This window comes from Procambarus clarkii, chromosome 18 (assembly GCF_040958095.1).
Source record: "Procambarus clarkii isolate CNS0578487 chromosome 18, FALCON_Pclarkii_2.0, whole genome shotgun sequence".
Taxonomy (NCBI): domain Eukaryota; kingdom Metazoa; phylum Arthropoda; class Malacostraca; order Decapoda; family Cambaridae; genus Procambarus; species Procambarus clarkii.
The window spans coordinates 30,596,377-30,621,954 of NC_091167.1; the positions used below are offsets into that span (position 1 = coordinate 30,596,377).

Below are 25,578 nucleotides of genomic sequence, written 5' to 3' on the forward strand. Positions count from 1 at the left end.
GCTATGTTTGTCCATTTTCCAGACTCCTGGGAGATTTCCTGTCTGGAGCCATTTATTAAAAATGATAGATAATGGGTAATAAATTACTTCTGCAGCTTCTTTCAGCAGCCATGGTGAGATATGTTCAGGGCCCCATTGATTTTGTTACATCTAGTTCCTCCAGTTATTTTCTCACCGCCTCTACAGTGACTACAATGCCATCTGTTGCTTCCTCCAGCCTCTCCTCTTGCAACCTTGGTCTTCATTCTGGTTTTAAGGTAATGACCTCCAAAAATCTTTGTTGAGTTCTTCACATACCTCGTTATCATTTTCTGTCCGACGTCGCTGTTTTTCAGCTAATATAGCAATAGAAAGGTTGTGCATGTTCTGTAGCTTTTGCAACAAGGTCATTTTCAAACTGCGTCTCAGCTAGCTTCTATCCTAACTCGGGTGTATTAATTTACGGTTCTCTTTATTGCCTCTCTATTATCCTCTGTTTCTAGTTTCTCCAGGCATTTTTTTGTTATTTTCTTTCGCTTTCCTGCATTGACTATTGCAGTGAGGGTTTTAGTATGAACTGTTGCTTTGCATTCTCACACTTACCAGCAATGAATTCCATCATCTCATTTGATGTCTTCCCATTGGTTTATCTCTTCCATTGGATTTCCTGCAGAAAGTCCCTCGTGCTGTTCTAGTCCCGCCCATCTGTAATATATTTTCATCTTCAACGGGTTTCTTTGTGTAACATTATCCTTTAGCTTCACTATGTATTAAAGCACGACAATGGTCGCTAGCTCGTAGAGGCATCTCATACTCTTTATTTTTTATTTGCTTTATTTTGGGAAAACATTAGATCCAGTGTTGATGGTGGATAGCCTGACACGGTTCAAATGGGTGTCATAGAAGGACAAGGGGCAAGTGTGTTCGGTAACTTCACAGGGCACGAGTGTGTGTGTGGGGGTAAATATACACGGTACAAGTGTGTGTGTAGTAGAATTTTAGAGTGTTACAAAGTGTGTGGAGGCTTGACAAGGTGCAAATAGGAATTGTACATTGATTTGAAACAAATGGATGATAGGTAGACTGAGTGTAATTGGTGTGATAGTTATACTAAATGCAATTAGTGTGGTAGCAAGACTGAGTACAACTGGTGTGGTTGGTTGTCGAGGAAAAAGTTGGTTTGGTAGTTCGACAAGGTACTAGTAATTTAGAAGCTAAATAAAGCACAAGTGGGTATGGTGGCTACATTAGGTACAAGTGGGTATGGTAACCAGGTACCACGCAGGGAGGTTTAATATAAAGAGGTAAATTGTGCAAAAGCGTGTGACGTAAGGAGTAGGTGAGGAGAGTGTGTATGATTCCCACGGAACACATTACAACAAAAAAGTGACACTAAGGTGCACTTCCTGTTTTCCGATCTCGTGCTTGTAGGTGAATGATCACTCTCCAGACCGCAACACCGGCGATCGGTCAACGTCGACGTGTAATAAGTTAACACTCACAATGGCTTTAACCTTTTGGACCAGTGGGCTGGAAAAGGTGAAGGCGAGAGGGGGAAGGAGTAAGAGCAAGACTTTGAGAGTTATGTAATAGGACTTGGTTGCGTGTGTGTGTGTAATGTACTCATTGCATTGGTAGGATGATCAATTTCCTGACTGTTAATCTTGAGTTATTTTGCTAATTCAACGTAGCTTTCTGCATAATTTAAGAGACGTCAAAACATTGTCTCATACAAACTAATGGTAATGAAGAATTATAGGTTCCAACCAGATAAAGTTATGGACTATCTTCCTCATTTCTCAGGTTCGTTCTTTAATATAATCATGACTGAAATATCTGTAGATACAGTTATTTGTGGGTTTCCGATATGACAGAATTACCAGTGGTGGTATTGAATAAATTGAAGGGCTCTACTTCCATAAATCACACGACAAAGGTGAGTTAATAATACAGTTATTGTGCTCCTGTGCCAGAAAAGTTCACTACGTAGGGCTCACCATAACCCGTGCTGCTTGGAACTTTCGGTTTCGAGTACCTGCATCTAAAACAACAACAAGTGAGTCAAGAGTACTGAGTAGCATCAACATGAGGATGTTAAAGAGTCGTGATGTCTAACTGACATCACTCTGCACTTAACCTATAGCAACTCTGCCTAGTCTCAAAGGTTACCGCCCTCGTTACTGCGAAAGGTATATGAAGCTCTAGTTCTGAAAACAGGAAAAGCCGCTCAGGTTTCCACCATAAAAGATCCGTGCTTTTGTCAAGCACTAATAAAAAATAGACACAATAATCTCAAAACAGCCGACAGATTTTTTGTATTTTACCATCGTCACTTACTTTGTGATTAACAATATCGTTTCAACAAAGATATTTCTGCTTCTAATCTTATACTGTCCCTCTCCATAATATGCCGTCAGTCACTAGACAATTTTTCGATCAGCTATGCCTTGTATAGAACATTTGAGGACCTTCTGACCAGCTATGCCACCAAACATTACTGGCGATTCTTAAATCACTTGACATCTGTGCTCTGCTCTACCGCTGCAAAATGACTGCTATCATTAATGGACATTACGGCCAGTAATTATAGTAGCAGAGACTGAAAGCCAAATAAATTAGCTTCAGTATTATAAGCGGGAAATTTGGTTGGAACCATGTTATTGAATAACTAATTAAAATGATCAAGTTCTCCTCTCCTCTGAAACGGGAGACTATGCTATTCACTACACTCTAATCGATATATATATATATATATATATATATATATATATATATATATATATATATATATATATATATATATATATATATATATATATATATATATATATTGACGTTTGCGAGGCACTGCACATTAAGAAGTCAACACCAGCAATCAATAGCCAATTAATGCACAACTATATTCTACCCACCTCAAGACTCCGCTCCAATATAGAAGCATCACGAAATATGGACCAATAGGCTTTCTACAATCACTTCCATTTCAATACCCATTGTTTCGTGTTCTGTCTTGTGTTGATGAAATTAATACCCTATTAAATACCACCTCACCCCATCCACCTCACTCAAATGTAGATATAAACAAATCGGAGATATGTAAGTTCTATTCAGTTGTGTATGTGTAAAGTCTTTGAAAATGTAATAAGTTTTACGAAACGCGCTCAAGTGTCGCGTCAGACTAGAAATAAAAATTAATTTTGGAGAATTGATTTTTGAATTACCTCCAACAGTGAAAAGAAATGTACGAAAGATTGAGAAAATTCGTGTTAGAATTATTAATCTTACTTTTTCGGTCCTATTTAATAATATATGTCTACAGGAAAGACTCCTACCAAAATATATATATATATATATATATATATATATATATATATATATATATATATATATATATATATATATATATATATATATATATATATATATATATATACAGTATATAAATAGAGCATATTCTATTTGCTTCGAGGTTCATTAGTCACTTCTTGTAGCAATATCTGCTCGAGGTAGGCAATCACTGTTTTCATATGCTGCTCATAAAACAAAAGTCATAGAATTAACAAAGTAATTTAATTCCGGCACTTGCGAAATCATTCAAATGAGTGGCAAGAGACAGGTTTTTCAGCAGAAGCTGCCATTGTGATTACGAAGTTGGATTCTTTGGTAAGCCACATGCCATAAGGAGCCACATGCTGCACCTAGCAAGCAACGTAGCCCAAACATTTTTATACTAGACTATATGTTCTCGTATCTACGTACTTGTAATCTGATTGGTAAATCTTGGCAGCCTAAGCAACATGGAGCGAGGGATAATCCAAAACAATTCGTTATCTGCTGCTCCCCCTCTCTGGTCTTATTATTACCGGGATCTCCATCCTGCGTGTTCTGCATTAGAAATATTCATTTTCATCCTGGGCGAAATTTCCACAGGGAAGCATTTCTCAGCGCTGCTCTCAGATGCTGGGGTGTCGATGGCATTTCTCTTGTGTCTACTGATAGTGTTTTCTTACAATTGTGAATGCCTTTTTTCTTTTGGCATTCTGTGGCCAAAAGAAAGACTCGAACCAGAGACGCTTGATGCTTAAACGAGAAAAAGAAAAAAAAATAATGTGCTCAACGATTCTGAGCAGGGAGTTCGCTTTCCCACAAACGGTGAACCGTTTTCGTCATTGAAGAGAATTGCTCTTGTAACATTTCAAAAAGGATTCTACGCATGCTGCAGCCTGCTAGATTACTAAAGGACCTGATAGCTGTGTGTAGTGGAATACGCACCTAGGTGCAGATCTCAAAACAATCGGCCGACACGAAAAGCTCCCCCATTTTTATATAACACTATTATACGTCTTTCAGCAATATTGATTTCATAAATCTCTGTTGCTGAATGTATAATTCCATCCCTGAAATGAATAAAAATGAAATAGAAGTAGTATAGTTTGGTATCACAATGTGGTATCCTGAGCAGGTGGGCTAGACGCACCCCATCATACCCACTCCACTACTTTGACCAGACCACACACTAGAAAGTGATGGGATTACGACGTTCCAGTCCGTCCTTGACCATTCTCAAGTGTTCAAGTTCTGAAGGACTTGAGAATGGTCCATTACGGACCGAAACGTCGTAATCCCTTCACTTTCCAGTGTGTGGTCTCGTCAACATACTTCAGCCGCCACGTTATTGTGACTCATCGCCTGCACTCCACTACCCTGCTTCATAAGCATTCACAGCACACGCTAAGCCGATTCGTGAAGTGACGCCCCTGGGATTAGCTCCCTCTCACCCGCACCACAAACTGCTCGCTCCTTCGCCTAAATATCACAACTCCACAACTCCCCTACCATAGCATTTTCCTCACTCTAATAAGACTCATTTGAATTCCTCCGATTAGGCCAAATTGTAATTAATGTTTGTCAATAAAGATGTTAATAATAATAAAACCATATTTTCCCCCTTCATGTGTCCAGTGGTAAAAATATTTTCGGAGGAGAAGAGAATTGGTCTATTAGTCATCATCTGTCTTGATATCTTCAAATAATATATTGATTTAGTAAAACAGTATTCGATCGTTACTGTGGTTCCGAACCATCAGATAGCAAACGCTCACCTACCCACACTGCATCTGTATCTAACTTTATATTCGCAGGAAAAAATTTGGAGATTTCTGACCATGCATATTGAATAGGACATACATGTCTAGTAGGTCACTTTTTCTTCCGCACATCTTAGCTTTGTTTCGGCAACTAATGCTTGAGTTTCTGGTCATCTCCAGGGTGCCCCTTCCTATCGACCTTTTAATTTTTATTTTGTGTATAAAATGTTTTCAGACTCTAAAGCTACTCACTATTTTAGGCTCTTCATAATGAAGAGAGAGAGAGAGAGAGAGAGAGAGAGAGAGAGAGAGAGAGAGAGAGAGAGAGAGAGAGAGAGAGAGAGAGAGAGAGAGAGAGAGAGAGACAGAGAGACAGACAGACAGACAGACAGACAGACAGACAGACAGACAGACAGACAGACAGACAGACAGACAGAAAAATGGAGGATGAAGATAGGATAAGAAATAACCGATCAGTGAAGAACGGAGAGGGAAGTAGATAAGCGAGAAGGAGAATGTAAAAGATTGAATGCGTTCCATTATCAGTGACTATCCCATTATCAATGACATATTTCAAATTGATGAAATGAATGCAATCCAATGCACTTGAGCCATAAATATGTTGTAGTTCTCATGAAAGTGCTTAAGTGACGCAGAGACACCGCTTAGTCACACCTATAACTGCCATACGGACAGCAAATTCTCAATGTTCGCATGAGTCCTATAGCACGCATTAAAAAAAAAACCTATATGGTGTTTTAAGAAAGTCAATTAAAGCAACATGTTGTAGCTATAATTCATTAGTTGAATGTGTCAATATACCATAATGAGAATACACTTTAATTGTGGATAATGTTCTGCCTATATGCATTTTTTTCCTCCCTGCTAACTGCTGGTGAAAGGCTACGGGTGTATATGCTCCCGCAAGTGTCACACAGGAACGACACAGGATTCAGAACACACACACACAAGGAAAAGTATTTCTCAAGTTTCTAGGTGTTTTTCACGTCCATGAGTTGCGTGACTGAGTGAGGGCTAATCTCATGGACACAGGTTTTGCCAGGGAGTCCTGATTTCCAAGAAACCGTCAGTAAAGAGCTTGGTCACTGGGTATTTCCTCGCTGTATTGTGTTCAATACTACAATGGGACGTTACTGGACCCTGAACTAGTGTGGCACTGCGGTAAAAGTGGCAGTGTTCGTTCAAGGAGGAACAATGGTGTATCTTCTGGCGCTGTTGTCGTGGTCTAATGCAAATTTTTGCAAAGTATCTATGGTGGACTATTTTTGAGTATGTTGTACGAATCTTATCAAACTGAGCCAAGATAATTATTTTGTTTAGAAAGATTTATAAATATATCGTTGTAAGATAACATATAAGTAAAGGATTTACAAACGTTGTTATATACAATGTACAAATTTGTTTGTTATAGGTTGTCGGCCTTATCCAGCACCGCAGAGAGCTGCAGGAACTGAGGATGCAATGTGCATTTCTCCTTTGTGTCGCCACGCTGAGGCGCTGGAAAAGGAAGCTGGAAGTTCTAGGGTCTCCTGTTGTTTCAATTAGCCTAGAACTCAGTTCCTTAAGAAAACTGATGGCACTCTTACCCCTGGCGCCAAGTGTTTCATACGCAATGGGAACAAAATTGTAGTGGTGATCGAGTTCTCTGTACTTACACGACTTGGCTAATTCCCTGTGAGTTTAGCGCCACCCGGATGTGCAGCACTGAAGTCAATGTAGGTGTTATCCAGGGTTGATACACACGTGTAGTCCCATACCAACTGCTTGCCATTTTTTCAAGGGTTCACTGTAATACCATCTGGGTGATCTGTAATATCAGCAGAGTTACGGGGCGTTAGGTAATGGGGCTCTCTCTCAGCTGGGCATTCAGCTGTGGCGAGGCTCCTCTTGTTGATGTCGTTAACTTCACTGTGTCTCGAGTGCCATCCCCCTGTGCTTTGGCAGAGTAGGCCATGATGGCCGCACCTGTCAGCTACCATCTTGCCGAATATACAAATATATTTGGTTTGGTTTGGATCAGCAATTCGCAGGGCATGCGGTGTAAGACTGTTATTACCCTCATTTCAGTTACCAACCTTCGGTTTGGTAAGAGGCAGTCACCTAATTCTGTGGGGACGGTACTGCTGTGAAGCGAGTACCGTTGGGTTGTGTTGTCGCAGCATCTAGGCACCCCTGCAACAGCTAGGTCTACAATAAGGCCATCCCAACTGAATTGTATGTGGGCTTTCGATTGTGGTGGTTAGCTAGCTGGGCTAGCATGAGAGATTGATTGATTGATAAAGATTAAGTCATCCAAGAGGTGGCACGGGCATGAATAGCCCGTAAGAGCATGAGAGGCCCAATCGGTAGCACAGAGTATAAAGTTGGGCCCGTCTGCCCCTGCCAGTTGACCTAAGTAGTTAGGCAGAAATTCCTTCACTAGGTTGTCAGATGGTGTGCAAGAGGACAGAAAGGCTGGTACAGCGATTTGAGTTGCTATTCGAACGCCAACGCTCCCAAATCTTACGGGAAGAGAAGCTTGTTTCTCCTTTTGGTTACCAAGGAAAAGGTACAGGGCTTTTTTTGTAACAGCGATTGCGATAAGAAGTAATAATCACCTAGTTTTTGGCTATTGTAGCATGGTGAACACCTCGGAAACTAGCTTAATTTAAGGAGGGACGGGAGTTTGGCGAAGAGGTAAAGTGCGTCGTGAGTATCAATATCTTCAGTCTTCTAATCCCACTTCTTCAGGCCAGCTATTTTCTTATCAAGGACCTCATAGATAGCCCACGACCCAAGAAGGGCTCCTAAGACTGTGCTGTCTTCTGTTATGGTAATATGGATATCAGGCGAAACATCCTTTATTCGATCTGTGATGCAGTGGTTGGAACGTGTTATTTCGCACTGGGGACACTGTGACTGACCCCAATAAGCCTGTGACAGTCACCACACTGTCAGTATGAAAACTTGGGAAAAGGTTAGCACCAAGCGTTTGACCTACACCCATGGATAGACGGACGTAAATTTTATTTCATTGATATAGATTAGCATAATAGTGTATAGAAGTCCAGATAATGGGATTAACAGAGAAATAAGTAAAAATTAGGTTCAGTAGTAATTGAAATACTTCTGTTATTTTGGTGATTCTAGTACTTTATTTTAATAATACTCTTTTTAAAGTCATTATACTTTCCAAAGTATAAGAACTGAAAGTCGAGAAGAAAGAAAAGGTCGTACAAGTCACGAGACACAAAAATGACTGTCACGTAAATGATAACAAAGATAATTGAAGAGAGAGAAGAACAAGAAAAAAAGAAGAACATGTTTACATGAAAAGAAACCATCGATAAAGAAACATATCCTGGTGAAGGTGTCCAGCAGCACCTTAGACAATCACTAAACCGTCAAGACGCCTCCCTCGTCTCTCTCCTGTGCGGCACAAACCTTACTTCAGGACCCAACTCAACATCTCGGAGGTGAAGATATTGGTCGTGACCTGAAAGTTAGCAGACGAACTCCCTCTCGTTGTGAAGCGAAGGAACAAATTTTCGGTCGACCAGAGACGCATTGTCTGGTGCCTCTTTTAAGAGTTAGTGTATAGACGCCTTTTCAATTCCTGGAGAATTTTTCGGACATAAGGTTATATTTTATAATTAATGTTTTTTTTTTGTACGTTCGCTAATTATTGGGAATTTTAGTATTTTTCAACGATATAAAATTGCTCGTTATCTATATATGTAAATTTCTGAAAACGTGTGTTGCATTGAAAATGAAAAAATACATTTGAACACTGCCTAGAAAGCTCACAAACACACACACACATTCACACAAAGAAAAAAAACACACATACATATATTCAAACAAACACACACACCAAAGAGCCAGAGCTCAACCCCCGCAACCACAATTAGGTGAGTACACACACACACACACACACACACACACACACCACTTCATAAGACCAGGTGTACAGTGCTGCTCTGTTCCTGCACAATCCAGCAGTCATCAACAACAGCATCCTTCCACTTTCTTCGGCCATTGGTCGGACTCATCAAATATATATGCAAGTGTTTAGGAAACGTTTCCTTCATATCACAGTTTAGGTGATCACTTCGCGATTCAACAAACCGTTTTCTAAAACCATTCTTTCAAAGAAGACCTCCACGACAAGAAAATATGCCTCCATAATACGCAAAAGACCCCTCAATAACACTCCTAATCTTATGTAAAGTGTTCACAAGTCAATTTCGTTCACCTGGGCACTAGAAACCTCAAAAAACCGACCTGCAGCATGGGAGAAGAGCGCTCTACCAACTAAGCTACGAGCTAGCCACAATAGATTAAGATTTCAGAAGCACCAAACCGCTGCCCAGACTGAAACTTTATGCCTCCCTAAAGCTCATATCATAATACTGTGGTCATAGTTATTAAGTAAATAAACGCTTTTGAATGCTAAACATCATAAAAATTAATGCTTGCAAATTCTCTCAGCACCCAGAAGAGAATATTCTTTGGTCATCGAAGTCTAATTTTTAATTCCTCTGTTTTTCTAATTGACATTACATATGAATTTTGTGAAAAGGACAAAAATATTATCACGTTATAATATTATGTGAATTGTTATTAATATAATCTGTTAAACAAAATAGGTAAGAAAATAAAATGTATGTTATCACTAAGATGTTCTTTTCTTAACAATATATTTTACTACTAAACGTAGCTCATCAATAAGGTTTTCAATTATTTAATTGACCAACAAACTAAATAATTCAAATTGACTTACAAAACTGAAAATTAATCCAATTGATAAGAATTAATAAAAAGTCTTACTCTACCTTTTGCATTAATTTACAGCATATTACTGCTCACTTTTTTATTTTAATATAGGAACAATATATAGTATTTAGTGTCAATTATTTTTTTGAATATGAGGAAATAGATTCAAGTAAAAAAATTTAAACACTAATAAATAACGTATCTGTGATTTAACACTTCGGGGCAATAACAATTGATTTTTATATTCCGCATTTTGTAATAACACCTACAGATTGACACAATAATACATATTTTGAAGCCTGAATGACTAAGCTGACCTACACATTGATCCTCAATTTTGTTTTTCTATCACAGAAAATGTAAAGCTTATTCGTAATCACTCAGCATATATTATTTTTATTCTATAAGCTTATGCCCAATGGTGCTATATTTTCATCTAAAAATTAATCGTCATTCAGTAGGAATACTCGCAGGTGAGACCATGACGTTTTGGAGGAATTGTCGTATATATTATGCATGAAGGCATCATGTTTCAAATATTATTTATGTTAATTATTATTTAATTTTAGTTTACATATCTCTGATTTCAAGCAATTTTTTTTTTAATTTAGGCTTCTTAAAAAAGTCTTCAGAATAAGTAATCTATCACTGTGAAAGTTGGAGTCCTTCAAATTGTCTGCTGTTTTATTTAATTTATCTATTGCGTCTATTCACGCATCTATTAATTAATGTCATTTAAATATATCAATTGCTGTTATTTTTATTATAATTTATTTATTTATTTAGTATGATGGCATATAATGAGCAATGACATTTTAACATAATGCCTAATAACAATAAGCGACATTGTTTACTATTATTTACCTTGTATGATTAAGAATTTACCTAATTTGCTTAAATAATTAAAAAAAAAACTTGCAGTTAACATTAATTTATTAACAATTTACATAATATCTTGCTGTATCAAATACCTTACATAATATCAAATACGCTGCATTTGCATTTTTGTTTATATACATATTTTTTTACCATACAGAGAGATTCATAATGTTTTCTTCTCGTAAATACATTTATTGAACACTGTAATAGTTTAAAATGGCTTTAGGTTAGATGGACGAGTGAATACTGTGTCAGGACGCACAAAACTCCACTCTCAGAGTGCAAGAGGGGAAACAAGTTATAATTAACAATATTACAGGGATGAGGGGAATTTGTGCTGGACGCCTAATGCTGAACACAGGGGAACATATATGAAAAATGCCGTGAAGTTATAAAAGGTATTTGAAAGAAATACATTTTATAACTTGTAACTTTATATCTTTATTTATTGAAAAAAATGTAACTTTAATTTCTTTTCAAGGAAATACTTTGAAAAATTTAGGCGGGAAAGTATGTCATCTTCTGTGATTTACCTGAAGTTTGGGAAATCTTTCCACTGCGGCTTCCTGGAGGTAAAGAAGTGTTTTCGCCATAGAAGCAACCTGAGCTTGGAGAAATGTTTCCTCCACTGAAGCTTTCCTGGAGGTGCGAAATCCTTTTCTCCTCTGAGGCCTTCATGTTTTCCGAGATGACCTATTTGAAGGTGGGAAATGTTTCCTCCATTGGAACTTACCTCGAAAGGGATACGTGAGTCTTCCATTGAGACATACACGAAGAAGGGAACCTGCTCAACATTCTTCAGCCACGTTATTGTGACTTATCGCCTGCAAGAAGGGAATTTCCTCCACTGAAACCTATCCAAAGATGGGGGAAGTGTTAGGACCACTGGTACAAACTCTCTCCCATAGAGACCTACCTGAACAACGGAGTATGGGTGCCTTCTCTCAGCCACATAACCATCTGGACGGAGTCCTTAGGGAGCCGGACGCTCAGGTCACAAGGGAGGAGAGTCAAGTCTCCGGCCAAAGCCCACACTTCCCTCGCTGGCACTGTGGAAAAAAAAAAAACGTTCTTTTTACTCGGATTATCTATCTCTAAAACCGCTAGAATGTGTAGTGTATTCCACAGCCATTCGTAAAATCGATATATATATGCACAAAAAAATCATGGAAAAAACAGTTTTAATTAATGATTATAGTACAATAATTAGGATGTAAACATATATCTTGCCCTATAGTTTGCATCTAACTTAAGGGTCTACCAAAAACCGCGATTGACCAAACAAACAGAAACTAGTAAATTATATTCGACGATATTAAATAAATTGAATTTTTATAGTAAGCTTAAATTGGTTTAGACCGACTTAAGATAGTTGGCAAAATTAAAGATATAATGAAGCCAAGTAAATGGAAGCGCCCTCAAAATGAAATGAATGTCCATCAATGAAGTCATTCGTCTATGTCCAAATGAAGTTACTCTGAGCATTAGTTTCAGTCCTGGAACTTTGCCACCCTTAGTTTTCCATGAAGACTTTCCTAATCTCTTCAGTCTATCTCAGTCGCTCAATTCCTCCTCCTCCAATGCAGCTCAAGGAGAATATTATTCTCCTCCAGAATATATTTATTAAACAAAATTAAAAAAAATTGCAATGGCCTGCGCCTCATCTTGAATGACTGGGTATCAAATATATTAATGAATTAATAATTATTTACTATGAAATTTTAAAAAAGAAGAACATTTGCAAGATTAGTAGCAAAATTACAATAGAATGTTTACAAAAACAGAATTCACCAACTCTTATTGAAGACAGATGGTTGCACTATCATATTTATTGAACATTAACGCAGTAGATGTTGGGATCTCCCTGTGTCTGTTAAGAGTACGGGTCTAATGCGACTGTTGACTGTACGAATCAATCGTGTCAATGTTGAGAACGAGTCTACCGTGTCTGCAGATAAATACAGGTTTCCAAGAGTCTATGTAGGGTACCGGCCTTAGTATATCTGTGAAAGGTACTGGCTTCCCAGTGTCTGTGGAGGGTATTAATCTTTCCCTGTGTGGAGGGTACACGTATGTGTGCGCGTGTGTGTCTGTGTGTGTGTGTCTGTGTCTGTGTGTGTGTGAGATGCTGTGGGGCCTGGCTGAGCGCTTCTCTCCCTTGATCAGACCTTCCCTGCCAGTTTTTCTCTGGAGAGTCGTTAAACCGGAACATTAGGGTGAGCGAGAGAGGCGAGTTAGCTGCGAGGGAGAGAGAGGAGAGAAAGTGAGCAGCGAGAGAGAGAGAGAGAAAGGAAACAGAGGAAAACAAGAAAGGAAACAGAGCGAGCAGTGAAGGAAAGAGAAGAGAGAGAGACTGAGCACAACTGACTGCAGCCTCGTCATTTTCCTTACTTGATAGTTAACATTAGTTTATTCCTAATGGATACTAATAATGAGCTCATCAAATAAATGAGTATCCAGGACAACCTTCAGATGAGCAATTATAGGATGAAAGCTCTTAGCTTGCAGTCTCATTACAATCCTCCGTATCATTCCTAATGGACTTTTGTATGATTAAAAACGACATGAGAAATGCGAGAGAGAAGAGAGTGCATTGAGTAAGAGAAGAAAGATAGAGAGCAGAGCGGCAGAGAAGAGAGTGAATAGATCAGTGCAGAAGAGAAAAGAGAGACAATTGAGGGGAAGAGAGACAAGAAAGAAGTAAGGGAATTGGAGAGAGAGCAGTGAGGGAGAGAGGAGAGAGAACAGTGAGGGAGAGACTGAGGAAATAGTGCAAGAAGTGAGAGAGAGAGAGTGATATGGAAGATCCTCTTGTGAGGAAAAAGAAAGAAGTCCACGTTGAATAAATAAGGGGAATTACAAAGTGGTGAGGGGAAGAAAGTTAAAGAGTCGTAAGCGATTAGGAAAGAACGGAGAAGAAGAGAAGGAGAAAGTGGAGGAAGCTAGAGTAAGAATATTATACAGAATTATTGTGTCATACAACGAGGAGCTGGGACACAGACTACCAGCACTCAACAATTAACAGTATACAACTGAGAACAGAAGAACAGATGATGATATATGTTAGACACAGATATCACAACAGCGTCTGGGATGCTCTAGGACGTAGGTTCGAACCCTCGTCACGGCCCTTGTGGATTTGTTCATGATTTTTGTTTCACTCACGGAGTAACAAACCCTCAGAAAAGCCTACCTGCCAGAGCCGTAAATGCCAAGACAATACATCAGTTTCCAATTCAGAAAAATAAAATCCTCAAGAATAAATCAAGACACCGTAGAGAAGTGACCGGCTTCCTGTCCCCGTTAGGATATATATATATATATATATATATATATATATATATATATATATATATATATATATATATATATATATATATATATATATATATATATTGGTGGTTACAAGATATACATGGGTTGATACAAAAATAATAATGCAAAAAGGTGCTTAAAGGTTATGGATCTCTTGAAGAACACAACAATGGGAAACATTGATGAATGTCACAGACGGGTTCGATCATTGTTGCAAGTCAAACACTTCTTCGAATTCCTCTGAAGTTGGACTAGTGCCCAATATATATATATATATATATATATATATATGCGAACAAGCCTGAATGGATATATATATATATATATATATATATATATATATATATATATATATATATATATATGCAAGCGTACACGATCCTAATTTTATACACTGTGAGATCGAGTGGGCCTCTCGTGCAGACCCATCACTTCAACCACCATCCCCAAAAGCCCACAAGCAATCCAGCTGGGATGGCCCCATTGTAGACCAAGTTGCTGCAGAGTGCCTGGCTGCTGCAACAACACAACACGACATTCCTCGCCTCACAGCAGTAGCAGCCCCTCATGCAGGGAGGGGGGTTTCTTATTAGCAACCCTAATGTCGGCAATTGGCACGCGTCTCACACCACACGCTCTCCGAATTGCTGTGGCCCTTCTCCTTGCTGCCCCAATCAACACCAAATATAGGTGTATTTTCGGTGAGGTGGTGGCTGACAGGTACGGCCACCATGGCCAACACTGCCAAAGGACAGGGGGATGGCACTCGAGGCACAGTGAAGTTAACCACATCATCAAGAGGAGCCTCACCACAGCTGGTTGCCCAGTTGGAAGAGAGCCCCGTTACCTAACCCCACGTAACTCGGCTACTCTTATTGGTCGCCCGGATGGTATCACAGTGAACCCCTCGAAGAATAGCAAGCAGTTGGTGTGGAACTACACGTGCGTATCAACCCTGGCTAACACCAACATTGACTTCAGTCTTGAAAAACCAGGTGGCGCTGCCACTCACAGGGAATCATCCAAATCCCGCAAGTACAGAGAACAGGATCACCACTACAATTTTGTCTAATATACTTCTGAAACACTCGGCTCCTGAGGAAAGAGTGCTACCAGTTTTTTTAAGGAACTGGGATCTAGGCTAATTGAGATAACAAGAGACTCAAGAGTTACAGGCTTCCTTTTCCAGCGCCAAAGCATTGGGATCCAAGGGGAAATGTATACTGCATTCAGGGTTCCTGCCCGCAATCCGAGGAGCTGGAGGAACTCGACTTCTGATGACAATCATCTTTGTATGTTATATGTAACTCCTTATTTTGTAACTAAGTTTAAATAAAACAAATATATATATATATATATATATATATATATATATATATATATATATATATATATATATATATATATATATATATATATATTATAAATATATATATATATATACATATAAGCCGCACTCGACACTACAGGATGATCTTGGTGTCGCGGGGGAGCTCATGTCAAGTCAGATGTTACGGCAGTAATCAGAAGTTAGGAGCAAAAGTTAAAATTGGAGATCAAATTGAAAGCCTCGCCCGAGCTTCACTTTATTGGGGATACGAACCGTGTTCGTAAATACATCCGAAGAATATCTCGCTCCTTGGAAAGTGTACAGCAACACCGAACCTCAGGTAAGGAATATCTCACGTAATGTGCCTGAATTTGCTCTCACTCGACACAAGCTTCCAAATTAAGGCGATTTAGTAGATTTTAATCATCTCAACGTGTACGTAATCTTGAGCTAATTTGCACTGATCTGGAAACGATTGGTGGGTTCCTCTTGGTTCGTTCATCTATGGTTATCCAAAACTACTTCAGACTTCAGTCATGTTAAATTTGAGGGAACGATCGGTGTGTGTGTGTGTGCTTATATGGTTATAAATTTGCAGTACATTTGATACTGGGTTGCTTTTTATTGTCTTTGAGAAACATTACTTTCTGATTAACATATTTGATAATATATTTTTGTAAACTAACAGAGAAATGGATGCAAATGCAATACATAGATACATACGCTTACTTGAGTGCAAGCACCCCAAGCACAAAATATTCACATACATATATATACCCATACACATACAATCGCAAAACAACATATGAGAACATAAACATTTCTCAGCGCGTTAAATTGCGTAAAACTAACGAGAAGAATCAGAGTTGATTAGTACTTAAATACACAGCAAAGTGATCTCGTGCTCAAAGAAATAGCTACTGGACTTTAATCCAGTTCTCAAACCTGAATTTAAAATCGGGTTTGAGCAGTAACATTTGCCAGTTTACCGATGATACAAAAATCGGGAGGGAAATGAACACGAAAAGAGACTCACTATCACTTCAAGACGATCTAAATAGGGTTTTGAAATGGTCAAAAGATATGCAGATGCAGTTTAATGCTGACAAATGTAAGGTTTTGAGGTTAGGTAATGATAATAGAGTTACAAGATACGAGCTAGATGGTGTTGAGATTGCGAATTCGGATTACGAAAGGGATCTGGGAGTTATTATTATTAATAAGAGTTTAAAGCCATAAAATCAATGCATAAAGGTTCTTAATGAGGCATATAGGACACTGAGATATATTTATCGAAGCGTTAGTGATGGTGTTGTTCTTCAGCTATGTCCTGCTCTGGTTATGCCCCATTTAGATTATGCAGTTCAGTTTGGTCGCGGTAAAAGAGAATGGATATAAATTCACTAGAACGCGTCCAACGTAGGATGGACAAATGAATCACAATCCTTATATAGTGTGGTTTGGTACTTGACCTAACGCCTATCAACCTATGAAAAGTTATTAAGGCAAAACAATAGTTCGAATCACTGATGTGATACGAACCAGTAATCAGGGTACTCCCAACTCCCACACCTTAACCCCCTGTGCCACGACATGGTATACGTTATACAACCTGGGATTCCACTAAATCCACATGCAGTCTGAAGGCTTCTAATGAAGCCAGTCCATGTTTTACATATTACAATATGACCCACATGCATTCTAGTATAGATAAAGTAGGTCATCAACTGTGCGCTCCACTTCCTGTTTATTCAGTGGAATAACAGGTTGTATTACTTACAGCATGTCGTGGTACAGGGGTAAAGTGCGCGGCTAGGAGTGCAATAATCTCTAGTTTAAGTTACTTCAGTGTTCCAAATGATATTTTCATCCATATTAAATTGTAATTGAGAAAATTCCGTTTTATATTACACGTCACGATAACATTCATGAATGCTACTATACGGTGGGCAATGTATCCAAGAGTGGCGTTTGTTCGACGTAGAAGGAACGTTATCGACGTTAATTCTGCGTTGAATCATCGTTCTTGATGTTGACTTGCCGCTGATTGGGCGTTGGTCTTGGGTATTGTGTCCATTGTGTTTGAGGTTGTACACATCTCGGAGGAACACTGCCTGAGGACGGGTTATTGTGAGTCTGTCGGCAGGTGAGAGGTGGGTACCAGAGAGCTGTCAATTAGCGATATCGTTACCGTTCCTTCTAGCGAAGAGTGATGCTTTCAATAGTCATGATTGTAACTGTTTATACGCATAAATATCTATCCCCTTCCGTCCTGTTTGTGATTGGCAAGATTGTTGCTTGGCTGAAACGAACTTGCATGAAACTGTATATATGATATAATTGCGCGTGTTGAAATATTCATTTTAAGCTGAACACGAATTAAATTCTTTACGAGTATTTTCGCGGACTGTGATGACTTTGATAATAAGATTTTACGACTTTACACTTAGGATTATGCACGTAAATATTTGCACAGCTATACTAGGAGTTCCCTTTACACCATTTATCTATTGGTAATTTACAATTTGAAGAAAAAAAAAGGTTTCCAAGCTCAAACTACCTTGAATTTCGACGTCCAGGACATATTAATGTATCCAAAATCTATGGAAGCAGTACTGTTCGCCGTATCAAGAACCACATTTTCAGAATATTAAAATATCATTTAAGCAAATTATATAGAGTTTAATCATGACCATTAAGCCCTACAATATGCAGCAGGCGCTTACAAATGTGTTGGCACTCATATGTAAGTGCATACACACGTTGGTACGAAAATGCGTAAATACAAACATATGTTACATATTTCCATATTTGCATCCAGATGTGTACACACATGTGTATTTATACCTTCAACCATTCACAAATAGCCATTTTTTGACCTGTTACCTTCAAACATTCACACTTATGTACAGATATATGAACACACACGTATTGTATAACAAATTACTAATCTTTCATGTATAAATATATTTGTTATATTTATTTATGTAATTTAATATAAAAAATGCATATTTTTATTAATAGATATACCACGCTATATCATAATAAGTGCATTTGATTTGTATGAATTCATTAATAAACATATTAGAATCTTAGCATTTAAAAGCTGCAATATACATAATAAAAAATATAATTTGTTACTCTACTACAATAGCAGAGCGATGTTAATGTTATCAAACCCGACAGCTAAATGTTCGCAAAGGTCTGGTACTTAAAGTTAATTCTTATTTTAATTACTTTCCCGCTGAAGTTGGTGTGTAGTGTAAATATAAATAATTGTAATAAAAGTTTAGTTTTTCTGCTTTTAGTTTTGCCTTACACATGTAAACATTTAAACTTTCAAACACGTATGCACTCACATTCACAAGCACATAAACTCACACATACACATACTTATAGCACAGAGAAATTATAAGAAATGACCAGAATAAGAATTATATACAAGAAATGACAAGTATATGTGTGAGGAAATATGTGTAAGCATTTCCATAGAGATTACCACTAACAGTTCTCAGTGTCAGGATAGGAAGTAGCTCAAGACGATAAATTTGATATAAAAAACATTTAACAAGGCTCGTTTCAGAGCTGATAGCTTTGGGCTACAAGGAACAGTTGATGAAACTAAGCCTTGCCCCGTTGAAGGAGAGGAGCAACAGAAGAAAAATGACAATGACGTATTAGATGTTAAGGGAAAATGATAAAGAAGACTAATAAGCATTGTTCAAAGTTATGAACAGCAGAAACTATAGACATAAATGATTAAAAAAAAATGTCAGAATAAATTTGTTCAGTAGAGCCATTAATAAGTGGGATAGTTGACAATAAAAATCAGTTCAAGTCAACTGAATGTAAAATTTTATATATAACTCACTCTGTAAGTACATATAGGTGATTAGACACAAACACACACACACACACACACACACACACACACACACACAGAGGCTAGGAGAGTACCACACAAGAGGCTAGTGAAAAAGCTGGAGATGCAGGCTGAAGTGAAAGGGAAGGTACTCCATTGGATAAAGGAGTACCTAAGCAACAGGAGACAATGAGTCAATGTGAGGGGTGAGGTCTCAGATTGGCGAGACGCTACAAGTGGAGTCCCGCAGGGGTCAGTCCTTGGACCTATACTGTTTCTGATATATGTAAATGATCTCCCAGAGGGAATAGACTCGTTTCTCTCAATGTTTGCTGATAATGCAAAAATTATGAGGAGGATTGAAACAGGGGATGATAGTACAAGACTACAAGATGACATAGACAGACTGATTGAATGGTCCAACAAATGGCTTTTAAAGCTCAACCCGAGTAAATGCAAAGTAATAAAACTAGGCGGTGGAAATAGGAGGCCAGACACAGGATACAGAATAGGAGATGAAGTGCTTAATGAAACGGACAGAGAGAAAGATTTAGGGGTTGATATCACACCAAACCTGTCTCCTGAAGCCCACATAAAAAAAAATAACGTGTGCGACATATGCGAGGCTGGCTAACATCAGAACAGCTTTCAGGAACCTGTGTAAGGAATCATTCAGAATCTTGTACACCACATATGTAAGACCAATCCTGGAGTATGTGGCCCCAGCATGGAGCCCGTACCTTGTCATGCACAAGACGATGCTGGAAAAAGTTCAAATGTATGCCACTAGACTAGTCCCAGAACTAAGAGGCATGAGTTACGAGGAAAGGCTGCGGGAAATGCACCTTACGACACTGGAAGACAGAATAGTAAGGGGAGACATGATCACTGCCTGTAAAATCCTGAAAGGAATCGTCCGGGTAGATAAGGATAAACAAGGATAAACTAGTGATGTGGTGGAGGCTCCATACACAGTTTCAAATGTATTTATGACAGAGCCCAGTAGGCTCAGGAATATGTACTCCAGTTTATTGACAGTTGAGAGGCGGGACCAGAGCTCAACCCCCCGCAAGCACAAATAGGTGAATACATACTCCATTATTCACAGGTCAGAATCAAGCTTAATGCACACATTGAAATAGTTATCCATCGTATTCACTTTACTTATCAAGTGGACACATAATGCACGTTTGGATTACACAATAAATCACGATTGTCTCTCCATAAAGTCCAAAAATCTTTCTCTAGTATTCCTGACTCTTTCCAAGGTCGAACAAATACGCTTATGTTCATAACCTTCCTAATATGAACGAGAATGCTCCACTAATGCACATGGCTGCAATTCCAGGATCAAGAATTCTCCATTAATGATCCAAACTGTGTTTCCAAGCATTTATGATAAAAAAATAACAGAAATATCCTATATCATCCCGGAAAATGGCCCTGAAACACAATCACTGGAAAGGAGAAGGTTCAAAAAGTTGGAAAAATTATAAATGAAATTGATTAGTCCTGTGAACCAAACTGGTCCGAAGATGATCTAGGATATGTATCCATCATCTTAAATGACGAGTTTAGAGAAAATTTGCCATGTATTCAAAACTCAGAAGAACATATGGTTTGGTTCATTAGTGAACTATCCTCGCCTGTTGGTCAATAAATGTATAAAAATAATACACAGCTACAAAAATGTGGGTTAGACATTGGTTTGATTTTTCAGTCTTCTTACCCCACCTTTCGAAATTCTGTGACGTCTATGCAAATTTCTTTGTGTTAGTGTTTATGTATATATGTATGTATGTGCAAACACTCACACTGCACAGATCCTTCAATGCTGTGACTGCTTTCACTACCCGGAGTGTTTTCATCATTATAACCTCTCATTGTACCGTGTGTGATCTTTCACGTCAGTAGTGAACTTTCAAAATTGTAAAAACCACAATTTTCCTTGACTTTTCTTGTATGTTCTGCTTTTTGTTGAGGTATGTACTTTTGTATGTAAGTAAATGTTTTTGTGAGTGTGTGAACGTGTGTGCATATAACGTTTGCAGGTGAAAGACCAAACATTTAATTTATATTATTCTAATTGTGCATTCAATTTGTACACCACCCTCATCTGCAAAGTAATTAAAACCGGAATTAACTTTAATTACCAAACTTTTGTGAACATTGAGCTATCGGGTTTGATAACATTAATATTGTTGTTGAATATCAAATTACCACTTTTTCTACATACATTTATAGCAGCTATCATATATAATAAAATTCTGACATTATCTCAAATAATACATTTTAAATGTAATTATTAGGGAGGTTTCATATTCCTTCAAATTATTTTTTTAATAAATAACACAACATCATGTAACTCAGACACATACGCATTACTTTAATTTTAGTTAGTTAATGCGCGCGCGCGTGTGTGTGTGTGTGTGTGTGAGTGTATTCACCTAGTTGTGCTGGTGGGGGTTGAGTTCTGCTTTTACGGTCCGCCTCTCAACAGTCAACCAATCAACTGTTACTACCTACTAACTAATTGTTTTTTTCCACACAGACTCACACACCCATGAAGCAGCTCGTAACAGCTGTCTAACTCTCAGGTACATATTTACTGCTAGGTAACAGAAGCATCAGAGTGAAAGAAACTCTAACTATTGTTTCTCGCAGGCGCCGGAAATCGAACCCAGGACCAGAGAATTACGTGTCCAGCGTGCTGTCCACTCAGCAACCGCCCCCCAAATATATATATATATATATATATATATATATATATATATATATATATATATATATATATATATATATATATATATATATATATACATATATTATTAAATATGACCGAAAAAGTAAGATTAATAATTCTAACACGAATTTTCTCAATCTTTCGTACATTACGCTTCACTGTTGGAGGTAAATCAAAAATCAATTCTCCAAAATTCATTTTTATTTCTAGTCTGACGCGACACGGGCGCGTTTCGTAAAACTTATTACATTTTCAAAGACTTTAGTTCACAAATACACAACTGATTAGAACTTACGTATCTCCGATTTTATATCTACATTTGAGTGAGGTGGGAGGGGTGATGTGGCATTAACACAAGACAGAACAAGAGGGGATATTAATAGGGTATTAAAAGTATCAACACAAGACAGAACACAAACAATGGGTATTGAATAGAAGTGTTTGTAGAAAGCCTATTGGTCCATATTTCTTGATGCTTTTATATTGGAGCGGAGTCTTGAGGTGGGTAGAATATAGTTGTGCAATAATTGGCTGTTGATTGCTGGTGTTGACTTCTTGACGTGTAGTGCCTCGCAAACGTCAAGCCGCCTGCTATCGCTGTATCTATCGATGATTTCTGTGTTGTTTACTAGGATTTCTCTGGCGATGGTTTGGTTGTGGGAAGAGATTATATGTTCCTTAATGGAGCCCTGTTGCTTATGCATCGTTAAACGCCTAGAAAGAGATGTTGTTGTCTTGCCTATATACTGGGTTTTTTGGAGCTTACAGTCCCCAAGTGGGCATTTGAAGGCATAGACGACGTTAGTCTCTTTTAAAGCGTTCTGTTTTGTGTCTGGAGAGTTTCTCATGAGAAGGCTGGCCGTTTTTCTGGTTTTATAGTAAATCGTCAGTTGTATCCTCTGATTTTTGTCTGTAGGGATAACGTTTCTATTAACAATATCTTTCAGGACCCTTTCCTCTGTTTTATGAGCTGTGGAAAAGAAGTTCCTGTAAAATAGTCTAATAGGGGGTATAGGTGTTGTGTTAGTTGTCTCTTCGTTAGTTGAAGAGACAACTATATTGTGCCATTTTATCTTTCACCTTCGTTTGTATCCCTAAATTTCCTTTCATTTATAATATTTTTTACATATTTTCACATCTTATATAATTCAAATTAATAATAAGTTATTAGCGAAATCATTAAAGTCTCTACGCTTGGTTTTCGACTTTTCTTCAGTCAAAATATTCAATTATTACCAGAAATATTTGAAAATAAAAATGCCATTAAAATAATGGAAATGAATTTGAAAGTACAATTTTATAAATAAGGGGAAGTGGGGGGGGGGGGAGAATTTTACTTGTGTAACTGACATTATTAATTACATTTTTAGGCAGGGTACCCCATGATTATTTTATAGCTTGAAAAAATGTCTTTATGAAATCCTTTGCAGTGAGGATAATTGGATCGTCAGAAGTTACAACAAGAGTCTGATATTTTACTAATATTTTATTGTTTGTGTTTATAGAAAATATTTTTTTAATAAGAAAACTTTTATTTCTAGTTATTACTTATTCTATTTAGTGAAAAGAGTTTTTATAAATTTGTTTTGCCCTCTCCAGTCATATTCAGGATACTAATTGGTTTCTAAATGCATTAGTATCACTACATATTGTTGTCATTTATGGTACGAATAATATATAACGATGTTTTAATATTATTATCATTTTAATTCATAAAACAGGCAACAAATGTATCGTAACCTCGCTTTTTTTCTTCAACACTTCCCGGCTTCTATGAGGACACGAACTGTTCGTTGATTTCAAGGATGTTTTACATGGTCTGAAGGATTCAAGGATGTTTGGAATGGCTGGTAGGATTCAAGGATATTTGTCTAGGTTGGTAGATTTCTAGTAGGACTGGCAGCTTCTGGGAAAGATGGTAGCGTTAGTATATATTTAAGAAGTCTGGAATAGGGATGGTAATTCCCATTGATGATTGGTAGTGATAACAAGTTACTAGAATATCTGGCAGAGATGCTCTGTAACTAGGATGACTAGACGGGGCTGCTTGTTTTAGGATATCTGGCAGGGATACTATATTATTAGAATGGTTTATAAGGATGATATTTTACTAGGATATGTGGCGTGGAAGGCATGGTACTGAGATATCTGACAGTGATTTAATAAAGGTCTTTTGAAGGCATTTCAACGATGCCATGATTTGCCAAAGGAGGGAAAATGTAGTTGTGCTGATAACTTTCAAATTTAATTTCTACTTTTACTCCGACTACCACTCGAGGCCGGGCAGTCACTGGTGCACAAGTCAGCAGAAGAGGCTGGAGAGTGCCAGTGAGCATGATTATGGTAATGGCGTTACCTCCATCAACTCCAAAATCATCCAATTTGTTGTCGGTCTGTTGGTGAAACATCGTTATTCTATGCTCCTTTCTGGAAATCCCCTTAAAGAAATTTGTAAGTCTGTCTGTCCTCTCTGCCTCTCTATCTCTCTTTCTCTTTGTCTGTTTTTTTATGTCTCGTTCTCTCGGTCTCTCGTTCTCTGTCTCTTTCTCTCTGTCTTTCTATCTCTGTCTGTCTTTCTCTTTCGCTCTCTGCCTCTATCTCCTACACTGAAAAATAAATAATAATTTTACAAAATGTGGCACAGTGATTAACTAGACTGCGTACGTAGCTGAATTTCGGATAGACTATTTCCAAAGGTGGCGCCTCTAATGGAGGTAATTGAGACAAAAACAAATGCGAATAGTGAATATATGGCATATAAGCAGGAGTATAAGTGATTTGTAGACACATTTGTTCAAACCCTTCTCTAAACCCAAGCGCCAAACATACACCCACATATCCACAGGCGTGTATCTTTGACCTGCAAACCTTCTATGTTCCAGGGAAGTCCATCGGGAGACAAGTGGAATACCTTCAACAAACATTACTTAATACAACGCTTTGAATGTGGCGTTCATGATAAGGTGAGATAGTTCAAGGACATGACTGCATCTTCCCTGACTGCAAGAAAGCTATCGACGCTTTTCCAGTAAAAAAAAGTTTTTAAAACACCGCTGCAGGAAGTGGAGATCAAAGGGCCTCTTCCAAGTATCAATGGTTAAGTTGGCAATAATTCACTGGTGAGGACAACCTTTGAAACTTACAAGAGCTCCGTGAACTTACCCCGAACAATAGGATAGAGAGTGCTGCTGTGTTTAAGAGAGATTTTAGCCGTTTAGTTGGTAATAGACTTCTCTGGGGAACTGCTACTGTACTTCGAAGGTTTATAGGGAGCGGCTGTAGATTGTGTTTTCGCAGTTGGTGGTTATAAAATGACAAGCATTTCGTTAGTGGGCCATTCTTTAATAACATTTTTTTTAGTATTTGGTTGTAGATTGTCAAGTGTTTCCTTAGTGGGAGGATACAGATTCACATGTTCCCTTAATGGGCGATTCTCTATGTGACCATATTGAATAAAATTGGAATAACTGCACGCCAATGATATGAACTGTTGGTTAAAAATCACATATAAAATATATGTAGACATTTATAACAATATATTTATAATGGAATAGAAGCTTAAACAGTAATAATGCATTAATGTGAGACCAGAAGGAAGACGAAGGCG

General features: G+C 37.9%; 1 protein-coding gene across 2 annotated transcripts in view; it reads right to left on the reverse strand.

Moving 5' to 3' along the window:
• Positions 1–25,578, reverse strand: part of LOC123754579 (uncharacterized) — a 310,065-nt gene that overhangs the window by 103,108 nt on the left and 181,379 nt on the right. For both annotated transcript variants that reach the window (XM_069326460.1, XM_069326461.1), the window contains exon 2: positions 11,638–11,770. In XM_069326460.1, the coding sequence (XP_069182561.1) occupies positions 11,638–11,770 (133 nt within the window). The remainder of the gene's footprint in view (positions 1–11,637; positions 11,771–25,578) is intronic.